The 17408-nt window shown below is 38.6% G+C and overlaps 1 protein-coding gene across 5 annotated transcripts in view; it reads left to right on the top strand.

Moving 5' to 3' along the window:
• ATP13A3 (ATPase 13A3) overlaps positions 1–12704 on the top strand; it is an 81068-nt gene extending 68364 nt beyond the window's left edge. For all 5 annotated transcript variants that reach the window (XM_063089213.1, XM_063089221.1, XM_063089230.1 and 2 more), the window contains one exon: positions 9283–12704. In XM_063089213.1, coding sequence (XP_062945283.1) covers positions 9283–9480 — 198 coding nt within the window. In that variant the 3' untranslated portion in view covers positions 9481–12704. The remainder of the gene's footprint in view (positions 1–9282) is intronic.
• The last annotated feature ends 4704 nt before the right edge of the window (positions 12705–17408 follow it).

Genomic DNA, 17408 nt, shown 5'->3' with positions numbered 1-17408 from the left:
AAATGTCTATAGAATCAGATTGAAAACAGGTTAAGTAAACCATCTGCAGATAACCAAAGCTAAACGTTTTTTTTCCTGATACCCTCTGACAAAAAAGATTATTGATATATCAGTGATTTTCAAGTCAGGATGTTCATCAAAAATGCCTTGAACTCTACTCTTGACCTACTGAATGAAAATCTGCAGTGGAGGTGCCCATCATCTGTGGTTTTCTATAAGCTTTACCCCTGTTTGAGGAGATCTGTGCTGTATATTCTCTTTAGAAGCATTTATGCCTATGTTGTGTCTGGTAAAGTGAGGCCACTTAATAGTGGATGATGTGGAATTAGAATCATACTCTGATGTAATGTGATCCTGCCTGAGGATTTGTGCTTGACTTATGTTTGGTGAAAAATCCGAGTGTTAACTGTAGTCTTTATGCCACTTAGAATATTATTTGAGCTTATTTAGATAGAGTGCTAATTCTGATTGTCGGTATTTATCTTATATTCAGGATTGGTATGGAAGAAGACTTTTATGAAAACCACAGTACCATTATAACATTTTTTTCTTTCAAGGGTGGCTTTATATTTCACGTGCTACCCATGAAAACATTTCCTAAATGACACTGCTCAGAGTAAAGTAGCATTGGGGTTCTAGAATGAACAGCACGGAGTGGTCTAAAAAACAGGGGAATTTTAACTATTGATTTTTTTGAAAGTTCCAATTTTACATGAACTTTTTGAAGTACCCTTGTGTATGTGTGTCTTAAATTTGAATACACTTGGCTTTGGCTTTCCTTAATTCAGCCTGCTATGCATTGCCCTTCAGTCTGGCAGACCATCTGGACAAGGCCTATTATGGTTCTGCTTTTTTTTTTTTTGAAGTCAGCAACCAATGTTAGCCTTTTTCTGTGATCTTTTAACAATGCTACTTGACATAAAGTGACAGCTTTCAGATTGATTTTGGAAAAATGATCTTTTCCACAATTAGATTGAAGAATTTAAACACTTTGGGAAAAAGTAAGATCCAACTAGTGAACCATCATCTCAGATTAAACACAAGGGGTCTTCAAAAAGTTCATGGAAAGATTAGTATTATCTTTTAATTCCATTTTTCCACAGACTTTTTAAAGTACCCTCACATTGTTTGTTCTATATATGCCTACATTAGAAAGTCATGGTTATCTGTTATTTGGATCACCTGAAGAATCCTTCTATAGTGACTTCTGTATCCTAATGCTAAATATTTTCTTGTGGGTTTAAGGTGATGGAAATATAATAACTCTCTTTTTAGTGATGACAACAAAGAGGCTATACTAGGTGAATAATCTTCAAATCTTTTTTCTCCTGGGATGTAATATAGCTTATTTGTGACCACAATTTTTACCTTTAAATTCTTAGTAGCAGTGCAGCTTACTGTGTTTTGTTGACAAACTAAACTAGAAGATGACCTTTAAAGTAGAAGGCACTGATTACTGTGTATCATGCTCTCAGTGGTGCCTTGGAAAAGAGAGAAAGAGTAGTAGGTTCTTGGTACTAGTTTTAATAACATGAAACACATGTTTCAAAATATGTATTATAGCAAATTTGCCTTTCTTGATCATGAGGTCTTTTGGATGTTAACATTAGCGTGCGTATCTCAGTTATGTTATACTTCCATTTTGTGGGATTACTTCAATTGAGATTAGAGCTAAAAATTGACTGTACTTCAGAGGTGAATATAACTACTTCGGGTCTCAATATAGTCATTTGGTTTTTATTTCATATATTTCAAATTTCTTTTTTTTTTTTTTTAATTTTATTTTGTCGATATACATTGTGGTTGATTATTGTTGCGCCTTACCAAAACCTTTCTGTTTGCTTGTCGTATCAACTTCAAGTAATTGTAATTGTTATATCTTCTTCCCCCACCCCGGTTTGTGTGTGTGTGTGTGTGAATTTATATATTAATTTTTAGCTCCCACCAATAAGTGAGAACATGTGGTATTTCTCTTTCTGTGCCTGACTTGTTTCACTTAATATAATTCTCTCAAGGTCCATCCATGTTGTTGCAAATGGCAGTATTTCATTCGTTTTTATAGCTGAGTAGTATTCCATTGTGTAGATGTACCACATTTTCCGTATCCACTCATCTGATGATGGACATTTGGGCTGGTTCCAACTCTTGGCTATTGTAAAGAGTGCTGCGATGAACATTGGGGAACAGGTATACCTTCGACTTGATGATTTCCATTCCTCTGGGTATATTCCCAGCAGTGGGATAGCTGGGTCATATGGTAGATCTATCTGCAATTGTTTGAGGAACCTCCATACCATTTTCCATAGAGGCTGCACCATTTTGCAGTCCCACCAACAATGGATGAGAGTTCCTTTTTCTCCGCAACCTCGCCAGCATTTATCGTTCAGAGTCTTTTGGATTTTAGCCATCCTAACTGGGGTTAGATGGTATCTCAGTGTAGTTTTGATTTGCATTTCCCGGATGCTGAGTGATGTTGAGCATTTTTTCATATGTCTGTTGGCCATTTGTATATCTTCCTTAGAGAAATGCCTACTTAGCTCTTTTGCCCATTTTTTAATTGGGTTGCTTGTTTTTTTCTTGTAAAGTTGTTTGAGTTCCTTGTATATTCTGGATATTAATCCTTTGTCAGATGTATATTCTGCAAATATTTTCTCCCACTCTGTTGGTTGTCTTTTAACTCTGTTAATTGTTTCTTTTGCTGTGCAGAAGCTTTTTAGTTTGATATAATCCCATTTGTTTATTTTTCCTTTGGTTGCCCGTGCTTTTGGGGTCGTATTCATGAAGTCTGTGTCCAGTCCTATTTCCTGAAGTGTTTCTCCTATGTTTTCTTTAAGAAGTTTTATTGTTTCAGGGTGTATATTTAAATCCTTAATCCATTTTGAGTTGATTTTAGTATATGGTGAGAGGTATGGGTCTAGTTTCATTCTCCTGCATATGGATATCCAGTTATCCCAGCACCATTTGCTGAAGAGGCAGTCCCTTCCCCAGTGAATAGGCTTGGTGCCTTTGTCAAAGATCAGATGGCAGTAAGTGTGTGGGTTGATTTCTGGATTCTCTATTCTATTCCATTGATCAGTGTGTCTGTTTTTATGCCAGTACCATACTGTTTTGGTTATTATAGCTTTGTAGTATAGCTTAAAGTCAGGTAGTGTTATGCCTCCAGCTTTATTTTTTTTGTTCAGTATTGCTTTGGCTACGCGTGGTCTTTTATTTTTCCATATAAATGTCTGGATAGTTCTTTCCATTTCTGAGAACAATGTCTTTGGAATTTTGATGGGGATTGCATTGAATTTGTATATCACTTTGGGTAGTATGGACATTTTCACAATGTTGATTCTTCCAATCCAAGAGCATGGGATATCTTTCCATCTTCTTGTATCCTCTCTAATTTCTCTCAGCAGTGGTTTGTAGTTCTCATTATAGAGATTTTTCACCTCCTTGGTTAACTCAATTCTTAAGTATTTTATTTTTTTGGTGGCTATTGTAAATGGGCAGGCTTTCTTGATTTCTCATTCTGCATGTTCACTATTGGAGAAAAGAAATGCTACTGATTTTTGTGTGTTGATTTTGTATCCTGCTACTGTACTGAAATCATTTATCAATTCCAAGAGGTTTTTTGTAGAGGTTTTAGGCTGTTCGATATATAGGATCATGTCATCTGCAAACAGGGACAGTTTGACTTCATCTTTTCCAATCTGGATGCCCTTTATTTCCTTCTCTTCTCTGATTGCTCTGGCTAGTACTTCCAACACTATGTTGAATAGGAGTGGTGAGAGTGGGCATCCTTGTCTAGTTCCTGTTCTTAAAGGAAAAGCTTTCAGCTTTTCCCCATTCAGGATGATATTGGCAGTGGGTTTGTCATATATGGTTTTAATTATGTTGAGATACTTTCCCTCTGTACCTAACTTATAGAGGGTCTTTGTCATGAGTGAGTGCTGAATTTTATCAAATGCTTTTTCAGCATCTATAGAGATGATCATAAGGTCCTTGTCTTTGACTTTATTAATATGGTGTATCACATGTATTGATTTGCGTATTTTGAACCAACCTTGCATCGCTGGGATGAATCCCAGTTGATCGTGGTGAATAATTTTATGTATGTGTTGCTGTATTCTGTTTGCTAGTATTTTAGTGAGGATTTTTGCATCTATATTCATCAAGGATATCGGCCTGTAGTTTTCTTTTTTGGTTATATCTTTACCTGGTTTTGGTATCAGGATGATGTTTGCTTCATAGAATGAGTTTGGGAGATTTGCGTCTGTTTCAATCTTTTGGAATAGTTTGTAAAGAATCGGTGTCAACTCCTCTTTGAATGTTTGGTAAAATTCTGCTGTGAATCCATCTGGCCCTGGGCTTTTCTTTGTTGGGAGCCTTTTGATAACAGCTTGAATCTCCTTTATTGTTATTGGTCTGTTCAAATTTTCTACGTCTTCATGGTTCAGTTTTGGGAGCTTGTGTGTGTCCAGAAATTTATCTGTTTCCTCCAGATTTTCACATTTGTTGGCGTATAGTTGTTTATAGTAGTCTCGAATGATTCCTTGTATTTCAGATGAATCAGTTGTAATATCGCCTTTTTCATTTCTAATTTTTGTTATTTGAACCTTCTCTCTTCTTTTTTTTGTTAGCCATGCTAATGGTTTGTCAATTTTATTTATCTTTTCAAGAAACCAACTTTTTGATTCATTGATCTTTTGTATTGTTTTTTGGGTTTCAATTTCATTAAGTTCTGCTCTGATCTTAATGATTTCTGTCTGTCTGCTATCTTTAGGTTTGGATTGTTCTTGTTTTTCTAGTTCTTTAAGGTGAAGTGTTAGGTTGTCCACTTGCCATCTTTCCATTCTTCTGAGGTGAGCATTTAATGCAATAAATTTCCCCCTTAATACTGCTTTTGCAGTATCCCACAGGTTTTGGTATGATGTATCATTATTTTCATTAGTTTCAATAAATTTTTTGATTTCCTGCTTGATTTCTTCTTGGACCCATATGTCATTAAGTAGAATGCTGTTTAATTTCCATGTGTTTGTATAGTTTCCCGAGTTTTGTTTGTTATTAATTTCTAGTTTTAATCCATTGTGGTCTGAGAAAATACATGGGATAATTCCAATTTTTTTGAATTTATTGCGACTTGATTTGTGACCTAATATGTGATCTATCCTGGAGAATGATCCATGTGCTGATGAGAAGAATGAATATTCTGAGGTTGTTGGATGGAATGTTCTGTAGATATCTGCCAATTCCAATTGGTCTAGAGTATTGTTTAGATTTTGTGTTTCTCTACTGATTCTTTGCCTAGATGATCTGTCTAATATTGACAGTGGGGTGTTCAGGTCCCGTGCTATTATGGTATTAGTGTCTATTTCCTTCTTTAGGTCTAATAGAGTTTGTTTTATAAATCTGGCTGCTCCAACATTGGGTGCATACATATTTATGATTGTTATGTCTTCTTGATGGATCAGTCCTTTTATCATTTAGTAGTGTCCCTCATTGTCTCTTTATGGTTTTTAGTTTAAAGTCTATTTTGTCAGATATAAGAATAGCTACTCCAGCTCGTTATTCTTTTCTGTTTGCATGGTAAATCTTTTTCCATCCTTTCACTCTTAGTCTATGTGAGTCTTTATGGGTGAAGTGGGTCTCTTGTAGGCAGCATATAGTTGGGTCCTCCTTTTTAATCTAGTCAGCCAGTCTGTGTCTTTTGATTGGGGAATTTAAGCCTTTTATATTAAGAGTTGTTATTGAAAAGTGTTGATTTATTCCTAGCATTTTATTGATTGTTGTTTGGTTGTCTTAGGTGTCTTTTGTTCCTTGCTTTCTGATTTACTGTTTGGTTTCTGTGTTTGTTGGTTCCTTAGGTTGTAGATAGCATTTTTGTTTGTTTTCTCTTCATGAATGCCATTTTTATTATACTAGTGGGCATTGATTTTTCTTGGGTTTTTATGGCAGTGGTAGTTATTTTTCAGGAACCAAACCCAGTACTCCCTTGAGGATTTCTTGTAAGGGTGGTCGTGTGGTAGTGAACTCCCGCAGTTTTTGTTTGTCTGAGAAATATACTATTTGCCCTTCATTTCGGAAAGATAGCCTTGCAGGGTAGAGTATTCTTGGCTGGCAATCTTTGTCTTTTAGTATTTTGAATATATCATCCCATTCCTTTCTAGCTTTTAGGGTTTGTGATGAAAAGTCTGATGTTAGCCTGATTGGGGCTCCCTTATAGGTGATTTGATGTTTCTCTCTTGCAGCTTTTAAGATTCTCTCTTTGTCTCTGAGTTTTGCCAATTTGACTATAACATGTCTTGGAGAAGGCCTTTTTGGGTTGAATACGTTTGGAGATCTTTGAGCTTCCTGGATCTGAAGATCTGTGATTTTTCCTATACCTGGGAAGTTTTCTGCCACTATTTTGTTGAATATGTTTTCAATGCAATCTCCGTTTTCCTCCCCTTCTGGAATACCCATGACTCAAATATTTGAGCGCTTAAGGTTGTCTGATATTTCTCTCAGATTTTCTTCAATGTCTTTGATTCTTTTTTCTTTTTTTTTTTTGTCTGCTTGTGTTATTTCAAACAGCCCATCTTCAAGTTCAGAGGTTCTCTCTTCAACTTCTGTAAGTCTGCTGGTTAAACTCTCCGTTGTGTTTTTTATTTCGCTGAATAACTTCTTCAGTTCGGCAATTTCTGCTACATTTTTTTTCACAGCATTGATTTCCTTGTACATTTCTTCTTTCAGGTCCTGTATACTTTTCCTCGTTTTATCATGATGTCTAGCTGAGTTTTCTTGTATCTCATTCAGTTTCCTTAGAATTATCACTCGAAATTCCTTGTCAGTCATTTCAAGGGCTTCTTGTGCTCTATTGTCTAGAGTTTGAGATTTATTAACTTTTGGTGGTGTACTTTCTTGATTTTTTGTATTTCTGGTATCTTTTTTTTGATGCTTATTCATTGTGGCAGGGGGTTTCACAGTCCACTGGTTTGAGACTATTGACTAAGATGTTGCTGTGGTTGCCTATTTGGTATGGCTACCTCCGTGACTGCTCAGTTGGCCTCTAGTGCCTTATGTGTGTGGTTGCCTCGGGTCTTGGGCCTCTCCGGGGAGCCACCTCTCTGGTCAGCTTGGACTCTGCCGGGCTGCTGGATCACGGGGGCGGTATCGCAGGGTGTGTGGTCTCTGATGAGCTTCTACTTCCTGTGCAGGACTTCTCCCTGTTCCGTGCGCTCTGGCCCGGGCTGCTGGATCACGCAGTGGCGGCCCCACAGGGTGTGTGGTTTCTGTCGAGTCTCCGCCTCCCTAGCTGGATGTCTCCCCGCTCTGTGTGCACTGGGCCGGGCTGGGACGTGTCTTCTGCAACCCTCGTTTATCAGCCGTGCCTTCAAGACCCTGCTCAGCACCGCCTCGCCCAGGAAGTCTACCAGGTTTCTGCTAGGCACAGACGACTGGTTGCTCTGGGTGCCTTTGTAGCACTGTGTAGATCTTTCTCAGGACTTATCACCTTCCTCCTGGTATCGCGGTTATTTGTGTACTTGTCTTATCTCCCACACCAGAGCGTGAGCTCCTTGGGGGAGGAGCCCGCAGCACATGGTTCACCTTTGAATCCCCCCGGCACGGACTGACTCTGGTGCCGCCCGCAGTCAGCTCTCTGGCAGGTTCAAGCGAACTCGGGAACTCTCCGTCCACACTATTCCTAACCAGAAATCGGTTAGGCGTTTTTCCAAACTTGTGGCCACAGAGATGGTACCTGCCTCCCGGTAACAGGAAGTTTGCCGGGGGCCGGAGCCCAGGGTGCGGTGGAGTAACAGTCGGCCCAGCCCGTACTTCCTTGCCCTCCGGACATTGGCCGGGGACGCCCCACGCCACCAGCCCCGCCCGAGAACCATGGAGGGAGTGGGAGGGGAGGCCGGCCTGCAGGCCCCGGGAAGCCCCGTGCCGGGGCAAGCAAGTGGGAATGCTCAGTGAGGAGCCGAGCCAGGTGAGGACAGGCCTGGCCGAGCCGCGCCGGAGCCGCCACCACCTGAGAAAATGGAGTTAGCCCCGGGGCCGGTGAGTGGCCCAGTGGGGCAGGCGGAAGCCGAGCGGGCGTCCGCCCCCCGAGTAGGGCCGGGCCGGGTGTCACTCATGGGGCTGGGCCGGGCCGGGAGGCTCCCTCTCTGCCTCCACGTCGTCGCCATCCCCGTCCTCGGCTGCCGCTGCCTCGGGCTGCTCACTCAGTCCCGCGGCGCAGCTCGGGCGCTCCCAGGAATCTTCTTTTATGCCGGCCTGAAACCTCGAATCCTGAATACGGCAGCTGGCTGCTGCAGTTAAGAAACAGTTCTTTCCCTGCTCCACACTTCAAAGCTGTTGCCGGTAAATGAGGCAGCCTCTCCTGCCAAGGGCAAAGTGGCAGTCAGCCCCCCAACCGGCCACCAGCAGCGGTCCTCCCTTAAGAGATGGCCTATTTCAAATTTCCAATGAGATTCTGAGGGTAACTTTCAGCCCTGTATTGGATTTATATTTCTATACATTAGCCAGGAAGTCTGCTCTCTCGTTCTCCAAGGATTATTTATCTAAGATCATGTCAATTAAAAGCATCAGGATTGATCAGAAGGATTTCAATGACAGCAGAGCTTTTCATAATGAAATAATACAAAGAAATAGTTCTTGCTTTATATTCTTCTATGGACCTCTTTTCCAGTTGTGGAGCACTGAGGGGAACCATCACTATAAAATGAAAGTATTGTTTTTTATGTTTGTGAAGATGTGGTTTTAAAAGATGTAATTGACATTAAACATGGTATTTAAGTCCTAATTTTGACCTAACAAAATTTACTTCATGCTTCATATTTTGAAGGGAGATATTAATATAATGATATTTTTACACTGCTTTCTTCCAAAAGTGATCACGTGGCTAAGTTACTAGGAGCAACAGTACCAAAAGACAGTTTGAGATAGAACATGAGGCTTTCCAAATTAAATATTAAAAATGTTTTCTCTCTCTGAATAGTTTGTAACGTTATTCTTAATACATTAGATATTTTGTGTCATAGAATCCAGATCTAGAAGTTATTTAAAAAATTTATCAGTACACAAGAGAATAAGTACATAAAACTAGATAAACTGAAGTGAATCACATTGACAACCATAATCTAATCTAAAAATAATTTGTTACTAAGAAATTGAAACTGACTTTTTTTACATGAATTTTTTCATTTGGTTGCTGTGCTCAGATTTTATTTTTCTGTGTTTGTATGCTTTAACAAACTGGTTAAAAACAGCAAGCCCTTAATCAACTAGGGTGTCCTTTTTTCCTTATTTTCTCAGGAGTCAGTGGATCGGTTGGGGAAGTGCTGCTTGTCCTGGGCCCTGGGCTGTAGAAAGAAGATACCAAAGGCAAAGTACATGTATCTGGCGCAGGAGCTCTTGGTTGATCCAGAATGGCCACCAAAACCTCAGACAACAACAGAAGCTAAAACTTTAGTTAAGGAGAATGGATCATGTCAGATTATCACCATAACATAGTAATGAATCAGTCTCAGTTGTATGCTAGTAGCAGTATGTAGGAGAATGTGATTTTAGGATTTTCTGATCCTGTGTGTCAGAATGGCACTATTCAGTTTATGTCCCTTCTGATATATTAGCTGATTTGAGAGCTTTACTTTTTAAAAATCAAAACAGAAAAAGGTATTGGCCTAAAAGTTAAATTAACAATCAATCTGTAAAGTCCTGTATCTTGATTTAGTAATCTAAATATTATATACATTTCCAGAATTTACTTGTTACCCTCAGTGATATTCTTTATATTGGGTACAGGAGAAATTTGGTGTTTGATAGATTTTTAGACATTAACTTTTGAGACGTTGCCCCTTTAAATTTATTTTCATAACTCCCTTACTAGAAAAAGTCTGTATGTTTATATACAGGCGCTAAATTTGTGATTGATTAAAAATAAAATGGGTATCAATTAGCCTTTAGTGAAAACATCTTGAAAGCCTCCTTTCATTTGATTCCAATATTTATTCTGAATAATCTATATAAACATACACCGGTTCCCTTTGATAGCCTGGAGTTAGGAGTGAGTTTGTCTGATGTTGTTTATAGCACAACTCAGGTAATTTCCCTTTATGGTTTTTATATTTTCTGTACAAACTGCCTGGGTTTTATTTTTCTAATCAGCAAGGTGCTTCACTGCCCTCTTGAGATGTCCCTCAAAGCTATTAAATGGATCTTGTGCTATGTCTGGTGTCAGTAGTCTAATTTGCTTCAGTTAAATGTTGTAGAACCTTTTTCACTGGGAAAAAAGATGATTTCCTTTGGCAGTAGATGTAGATCTATCTTTCAAACATCTCTTCATACCCCGCCTCCCCCGCCCCCCCGCCTCAGGCTTTGTATTGTCTTTTTATTTTTTTCTTCTATGTTTTTAATCACTAAAGACATAGGATAATAGTGAGTTATATTTTTTAAGTTAGAACTTTACCTCGTAAGATTTTTAAGGTTTGGTGTATGTCTCTCCTATCAATAATGAGGCTTAAAAAAAATAGTGAGTATTGGATTTGAATGACTGCTGTTTTTCCAAAGCAATATGAACTTGGTGAGAATTAGCTTTATGCCATTAGGTGGCGCCGAAGGTCAGAGCGTACCTATTTTGGATTGGATAATTAACAAATGAACATATTTGTGAAAATTTCTGTAAAGAATAGACATTCATCGAGCCAAAAGAAACGTGGAAAATATTTTTTACCTTTCTCTTTTTCCTGATTAATGTTTAAATTCTAAACAAAATTAAAGTTACTTTAAAAATGCCATTGTAGGTAGGATTCAGCAGTTTGGCAATGCCCAGTTGTCATAAATACAGGAAAGTGATATTGCTGTGAAATGGACACTGAACCATTAAAACAATGTGACATTATCCTGTGTTCTTCCTTAACCAGTGCTTGTGCTTTCCACTTCTAGCTGATCACTATTTTCCTGATATATATTTAACAATTTACCAAATGTTACCCAGAATTGTAGAACCAAGTGGTTCTCGTTATGCTGCAAAGGCCTGAATGATGTTTAGTAACTGCAGAAAAATGTCAGTTACACTCAGGATCACTGTTATTGCTATTGCCACTGATAATTCTTACACAAATATAATCAAAGTTTTCCATCAAAATGTATAATACAATATTAATTCACATTTGATGATAAGAACACATGTTCCATGAATAATTCTATGAAGCTATGCATCTTAGACCTCTCGAGCTGTGAATTAGCACTGTTTTCTATAAGTTACTTATTCTCTTGATTGTTTTATAGTTTCCATATTTGTTTTAAATAGGCCCAAGTGTTATTCTTTAGTGATTTCCAGAACTGTAAATTTTATTCCTTGGTTTAAATACTGAACCATATAATTAATGTAATTGCTAAGTAGCAGCTTAAAAATTCAATTATCAGATTGTCTTCAACATCTTTAAGAGCATGATCATAAAGAGCTATTTTTGACACCCTCCTTTTAAAAATCATTTAGAGTTAATAAGGTTTTTATATCTCATCTGTCCATATTGTTTTCAAAGGAATGAAGTTTATAGGTAGTTGGAAAAGCATTTATAGAAAGTTAGATTTGAACATAGACAGGGTGGGTTATTCAAGTGAACAATGTTATTTGAAGAATGTCTATGAATCCAGATATGGATCATGCTCAGTGCCATTGATAGGCTGAGTCCTCTCTCTGTAGGTCACCATTACATAGTAATTTTGTTCTGAATTTCACATTAAATTATTTGAGTGTATACAGGCCTAAATTTTAAAATCTGTACATATATTATTTTGATGTATTAAGATTAATAAATATCACTGACTTAAATTTTATTTATGCACATACTTAAAGGAGAGAAATGTTTGGGAAAGTAATTGTTTAATAATGATATGTAACTTTTTAACTTTTTAAATAAATAACAAGATTTTTAATGTGTGTCTCCCTCAGGGTTGTTTAAAGTTTTTTTTTCCTCCCCAAATATAAATAGTGGTAACTATATGTTTTATATCTTTTAGCACCAACTGCTGTAAAGCAATGCTGCAAATAATGCTTGAATAAAAGTGGCTAAGCCAACAACAAAATAAATACTTTTTATAGTAGTTTTATAATCCTTAAATTTGAAAGCTTTCCAAATTGCACTTGCATTTAAACAAAACGGTTGCAGTTTTTACTCTATTTATTTTGTTTCCCAGGTTTATGAAGGTACTGCACAGTTTTAAAGGCATGGTGAATAATATATCAATGTTTATTTAGTCTGTTCCCAAAACAGCTATAGATAACAATAGCCAGCAAAGAGCAAAATTAAAGCTTTAGAAGACATTCTGTTATTTCATGCATGCAGTTTTGACATAACTGAAAATAATTTTTTGTATATTTATGGTGGGAGGTGGTTGGGAACTTCTAACAAAGTGGGGTGTTGGGTTTTGTACAGTCTGTGGGCATTTACACATATTTTTTAATGTATTAAAATTTGGTAATTATGTGCACATTAAATTAATAAAATAGTTACTTCCTGTTATGATTTGTGAATTCCCTATGACCTTGGATTTTTTTAAAGTAACTTTATATCAGAAATGATACTGCATCTTTATATTTTTAAAATTGTATTGCTGCTCAAGAATGGTACCCTGTTGTCAAAAGGCATACATTCATAATTGTACATTCAGCATTGTAAATAAACTTATGAAATCTTTTTTGATTGAAACTTCAAAATAAAAGTGTAAATGAATGTAGTGACATTTTTTCTTATTTTCCCTGACTTTATATATTTTAGTTATGTGAATACTACTGTCTCTGGATTTATTTTCCTGCTTAATACTTCCCTCTGTTTCCTTTCTTGTTTTCTTTCCCTCCCCAAACTTTGGATTTTTTTAAGCAAGTATAACATTCCATATATCACATCATGTCTGTGACTGTCCTAGGGAAACCCACCAGGCAGATAAAATGTAGAGCAAAATGGTCAGTGTCAGAAAGTTTGAGGGAAATAGTGAAATATAAGACTAGGGACTTATAATCTATTAATAGTTGGGAGGATCAAACCAAAAGCTAATGCCGCGTAAGATGTGGTAATTTTGAAGTGAAGTGGCATCCATGGGTGCAAAAAGAGCACTGTGAGAAGAGACAGGGAGAGAGAAACTCGAGCTAACTAGTGGCCATAGAAATCCTTGAGAAGGCAGGATTTGTGTTGGGCCTTTGTGCTTGTGTGGGAAGTGTTTCCAGGTATCCCAGGTTGTTCTACAGGAGGCATGCAGCCTCTGCTATGGGCTGTGTGGCTGGCTTCAGTTTGATGGATTGTGTGGGTGAAGGCCTAGTTTGAACCCAAGTTCTTTCCAAGCACTATTACGGTTTGTACATCATACGATCATATCACCACAGTCTGCTGGTATGGGCACAGTTTTGCATTTCATTCCTTCTCCCGACATCACTGCAAAGTGCTTTATTCTGAGTGTATATTGCAGGGAAAGATGTAGTGAGTCCTAGGAACTTGAATAAGTCTATCCCTGGGCAAAGTTGAGCTTGTGGTGTGTCTGGCCTCTGAGTTTTCCCCCACGGAGGTAAAAAGAGCATATCTCATCCAGGCAGATACATACTTTTGCATGGCCAAACCCTTTAGGCCAGGGCTCTGACTTACACAACAGCTGCCACTTAGGACAGCAGATTGACCTGTTTCATGAATCCAAAGTCTAAATGTCTTGAAACACTAGAGCCCTCAACTTCGTTCCTTAAAATAGTTCTTATTACCCTGTCAACTTGCTCAATGGATGGACTAAGGGTGTTCCCCACTGCCTGTGACCTCCAAACTCACTTTTTTCTTTCTGGGCAATCAGAATGTCTTGCTCTCTTCAAAGGACAAAACTTGGAAGCCATTCTGACTTCAGGTCTTGGGGAAACAGGCTAAAGAAGCTTTGCCAGAATTTGACTCGAAGTCTTACTCTGTTTCACAGCACACCTTCCCATTCTATCATGTTGGCTCTCTGACTGGCATTTTCACGGGCAAAGGGCCTTTCATTTGGTGTGCCTATGCATGACTGACTCACTGGGTCACCAGAGTAGCTGTTCTGGGATCTCAGATGCTTCCCTTGATCAGAACTAAAAGACCTTCTACAATACCTGGCAGAGGGAGTGTCTCTTCCCTGTGTTTTAGGACTGAATGACTTAGAAGATAATTTGTCGGTGTAGCATTTACTGCGCTCTGACTGCATTTGGCTATATCAAAGGCTGACTGGGTTCCAGTGCTTCTTCTGCAACGCCTGCAAATGTCATGGGTTGGGGGACTTCTTTTCCATCCTAGATAAAATAATTTAGGAACCACTTTTTAAAACTTTTTATTTATGTTTTTCTTAGTAGGTAAACTAACCGAAAGGAACCTTTTCTGCTACGCCACTCTGCTCTATAATTCCAGAGTTAAATGTTTATTCTTTTGTAATTCAAGCACTGGCCTTCACTTTGTTTTCATGTTAAGAAATTTTTTTCTTATGCTTGGCCACCTTGCTTTTTGTGGTAAAATTTAAAAAATTAGCAATATAAGCACATTTTTAAAAAACTCAGCCTCAGAAAGGTATACAAGGGAGTTTACCTATTCCCTGGTTTCTCCCTGAAAAGGTGAGTACTGAAGTTTCTTGTTTCTATCATTCCAGGAGAAAAAAATAGTATATATCCTTATCTATATTTTTAAAAATTCTACACAAGTAGGGTACCATTTTATATGCCTTTGTTTTGTCATTCAATATATCAGAAAGTTATGTCAGCACTTGCAGCTCAACTTTATTCTTTTTAAAGTCTGCAAGACATCCCATTGTATTGAAGTACCATAATTTAAACAACTAGTTCCCTATTGATGGCCTTAGGTTTTCATCTTTTTCTATTACAAACAATCCTGCAATAAATATTTTTGTGCTCATATCTTAATGGCCATATTCATAGGATATGTTTTTAGCAGTGGGACTGCTGGACAAAGGATATGTGTATTTTAAATTTGGTAGATACTACAAAATTTTCCTCCAAAGCTTTGCACCAGTTTATATTTCAGCCAGTGTAGTATGAGAATGTCTATTTCTTAACATTTCATAAAACTGGAGTTTTTAGGCATTAAACATTAAAAGGTTATCTCGGTGGGGTGTTGGTGCGGGGATTATCAAAAAAAGAGCCCAGAAAGTAACCCCTCACATCCATGAGATGTTGATTTATGGTGGTGCTAAAAACATTGCAGCTCTGGAACAAGAAAGGATTTACTTGTGTACGTATCCATGGCTAGGAAGGACAGCTCCTCCTAATGAAAATAATAATAATAATTCTAACTCACATCATACACAAAAATCAATTCTAGGTAGATTAAAGACCTAAATGCTAAGGACAATACTATAAAACTTAAGGCAGTATAGGGGAATATTTTTCTGACTTGAGAGGAGGATTAATTATAATAGACAAAAACCACAAATCATGAAAGAACAGATTGATAACATCGCCTATATTAAGACATAAAAAGACACCATAAAAAAAGTAAAAAGACAAACTATAAACTAGTTGAAGATATTTGTAACACTTATAACTGACAAAGGGTTGATATCCAGAATATATAAAGAATGCCTACAACACAGTTAAAAAGGACATAAACATACATGTTTTGCATATAGAAAAACGGGCAAAAAACAAAACACCCACATTTCTCAGAAGACGAAGCACAAGTGGCCCTTAGTATATGAAAAGGTGCTCAGGTTCATTATTTTTTTCCATCCCGCCCACCCTCCAGGGGGAGATCAGGTTTCCACTCAAGCGATGGTTCCCACTCCCCGCAAAGTGTTTTCATGGGCACACCGGGCGCCTGTTACACAGCGCGCGCTTCTATGAGTCCCTCCCCAGATCTTTCTGGCCCCCTCCCAGAGATCCCACACGTAGAGGACTCCCCTGGAGACCATCAGAGACACCACCACATCCCCTCCCGTGACCCCCAGGTTCGCACCCAGTACGACTCTGTACTTATGGAGAAACGTGCCAACGAAACCCACCTGCACACACGCTCTCGAAGGTGACCGTCCTCCAGGCATCTGCAGAACCCTTACCTCCAAACCACTCCAGGGTGACCTCGAGACCCCCCTCCTCTCCCGCCCTTGCAGGATAAAGAGGAGCAGGGGAGGGCTCAACAAACCCCCGGCAGGCAGGAGAGAATGCCCGCTCCTCACGCCGCCCCCGCAAACCTTCCCAAACCTGCCACTCGGGACCCTGGGCTAAGACGACCTCCCAAGACCGGATCCGGATCCCAGCTCAGGCAGTCCGTTAAAAGCTTCAACGAATCCAGTGAGTCCCTTCCCCAGCCCTAATCCCCTCTGAGTAGAGGGAGGCTGCCATTATTTACATTGCCCAGAAGGGAAACTGAGGTTGCGCAACAACAATCGGAGGGGCTGGGTCTGGAACCCAGATTCCGAGCTCTTCCAGAACCTCGCCAGACAGAAACTCAAACTCGTTATTAAACAGGGAAATGAAACATTAAACCATGCTAAGATAATCATTTCATATGAATGGCAAAAATTAAATTAAAAAATCAGTATCAAGTATGGGCAGAGATATGAAGCACAGGGACTCTCGTGCATGGTAGGTGGCATTGTATATCGGTACAACCCACCTTGGAAATCAGCTTGACATACCCAAGTTAAGTTGAACATGTGAACCCAGTAACGCCATTCTTGAACATGTTATGGAGAAACGTGTCTATGAAACTCGTCTCCACACACGCATGTTCAAGAATGTTTTAAGCCTTACTATTCCTAAAAAGAAAAAAAAAAAAAGAAAAATGAGTGGAGCATTTGAGAATGTTCTTGGCCTTATTCCTAAAAGGAGAAGAGGGAAAGAAAACCCAAAAAACTGGAGCAGAGAATTGGGGCCATGCTCCACAGAAAGGAAGACCCAAAGGATGTGTGGCCCATCTAGGGGTGTCACTGCTGCAGTGACCCAGCTGTGTCACTAATGAGTCCAGCATCACAGTCATATTGTGCCATTTATGGAAAAAACTTCTCTCCCTCCTGCTCTTATCAGTCAGCTTTGACAGTAGGACTCAGGTTATATATAGTCTCTCTTTCAGTTTGAAGAGATCTGTCATTAGAAACCAGAATATGCCCTCTGAGATAAGGGCCTTTCCCTGACTTTTATTCTGGTAAAGTCATTATCCTCAGGATGCAAAGATCCCTACCTCTTCCTCTGGAAAGTGCTGAACCACATGCAAAGCTCTAAGCCTCTCAGTTGCTTTGGGGTGCAGAACCATTTCAGGTAAGGCCAAATATTTTATAAATTAGTACAGGAAATTAGAGGGCTGAGTTAGTCTATGTGTGCATAAGAAGTAATTTTTTAAATTTTTAAATGGACACATTGTAGTTGTAAGAAGTAAAATTTGGTACAAAAACAATTTGTGTAAAATTTCACTTGGGAAACATTGTTTTGG

This window comes from Cynocephalus volans, chromosome 1 (assembly GCF_027409185.1).
Source record: "Cynocephalus volans isolate mCynVol1 chromosome 1, mCynVol1.pri, whole genome shotgun sequence".
In the NCBI taxonomy this organism is placed as follows: domain Eukaryota; kingdom Metazoa; phylum Chordata; class Mammalia; order Dermoptera; family Cynocephalidae; genus Cynocephalus; species Cynocephalus volans.
Note: the sequence above shows the minus strand (reverse complement) of the source record. Positions and strands in the feature narration are given on the sequence as shown.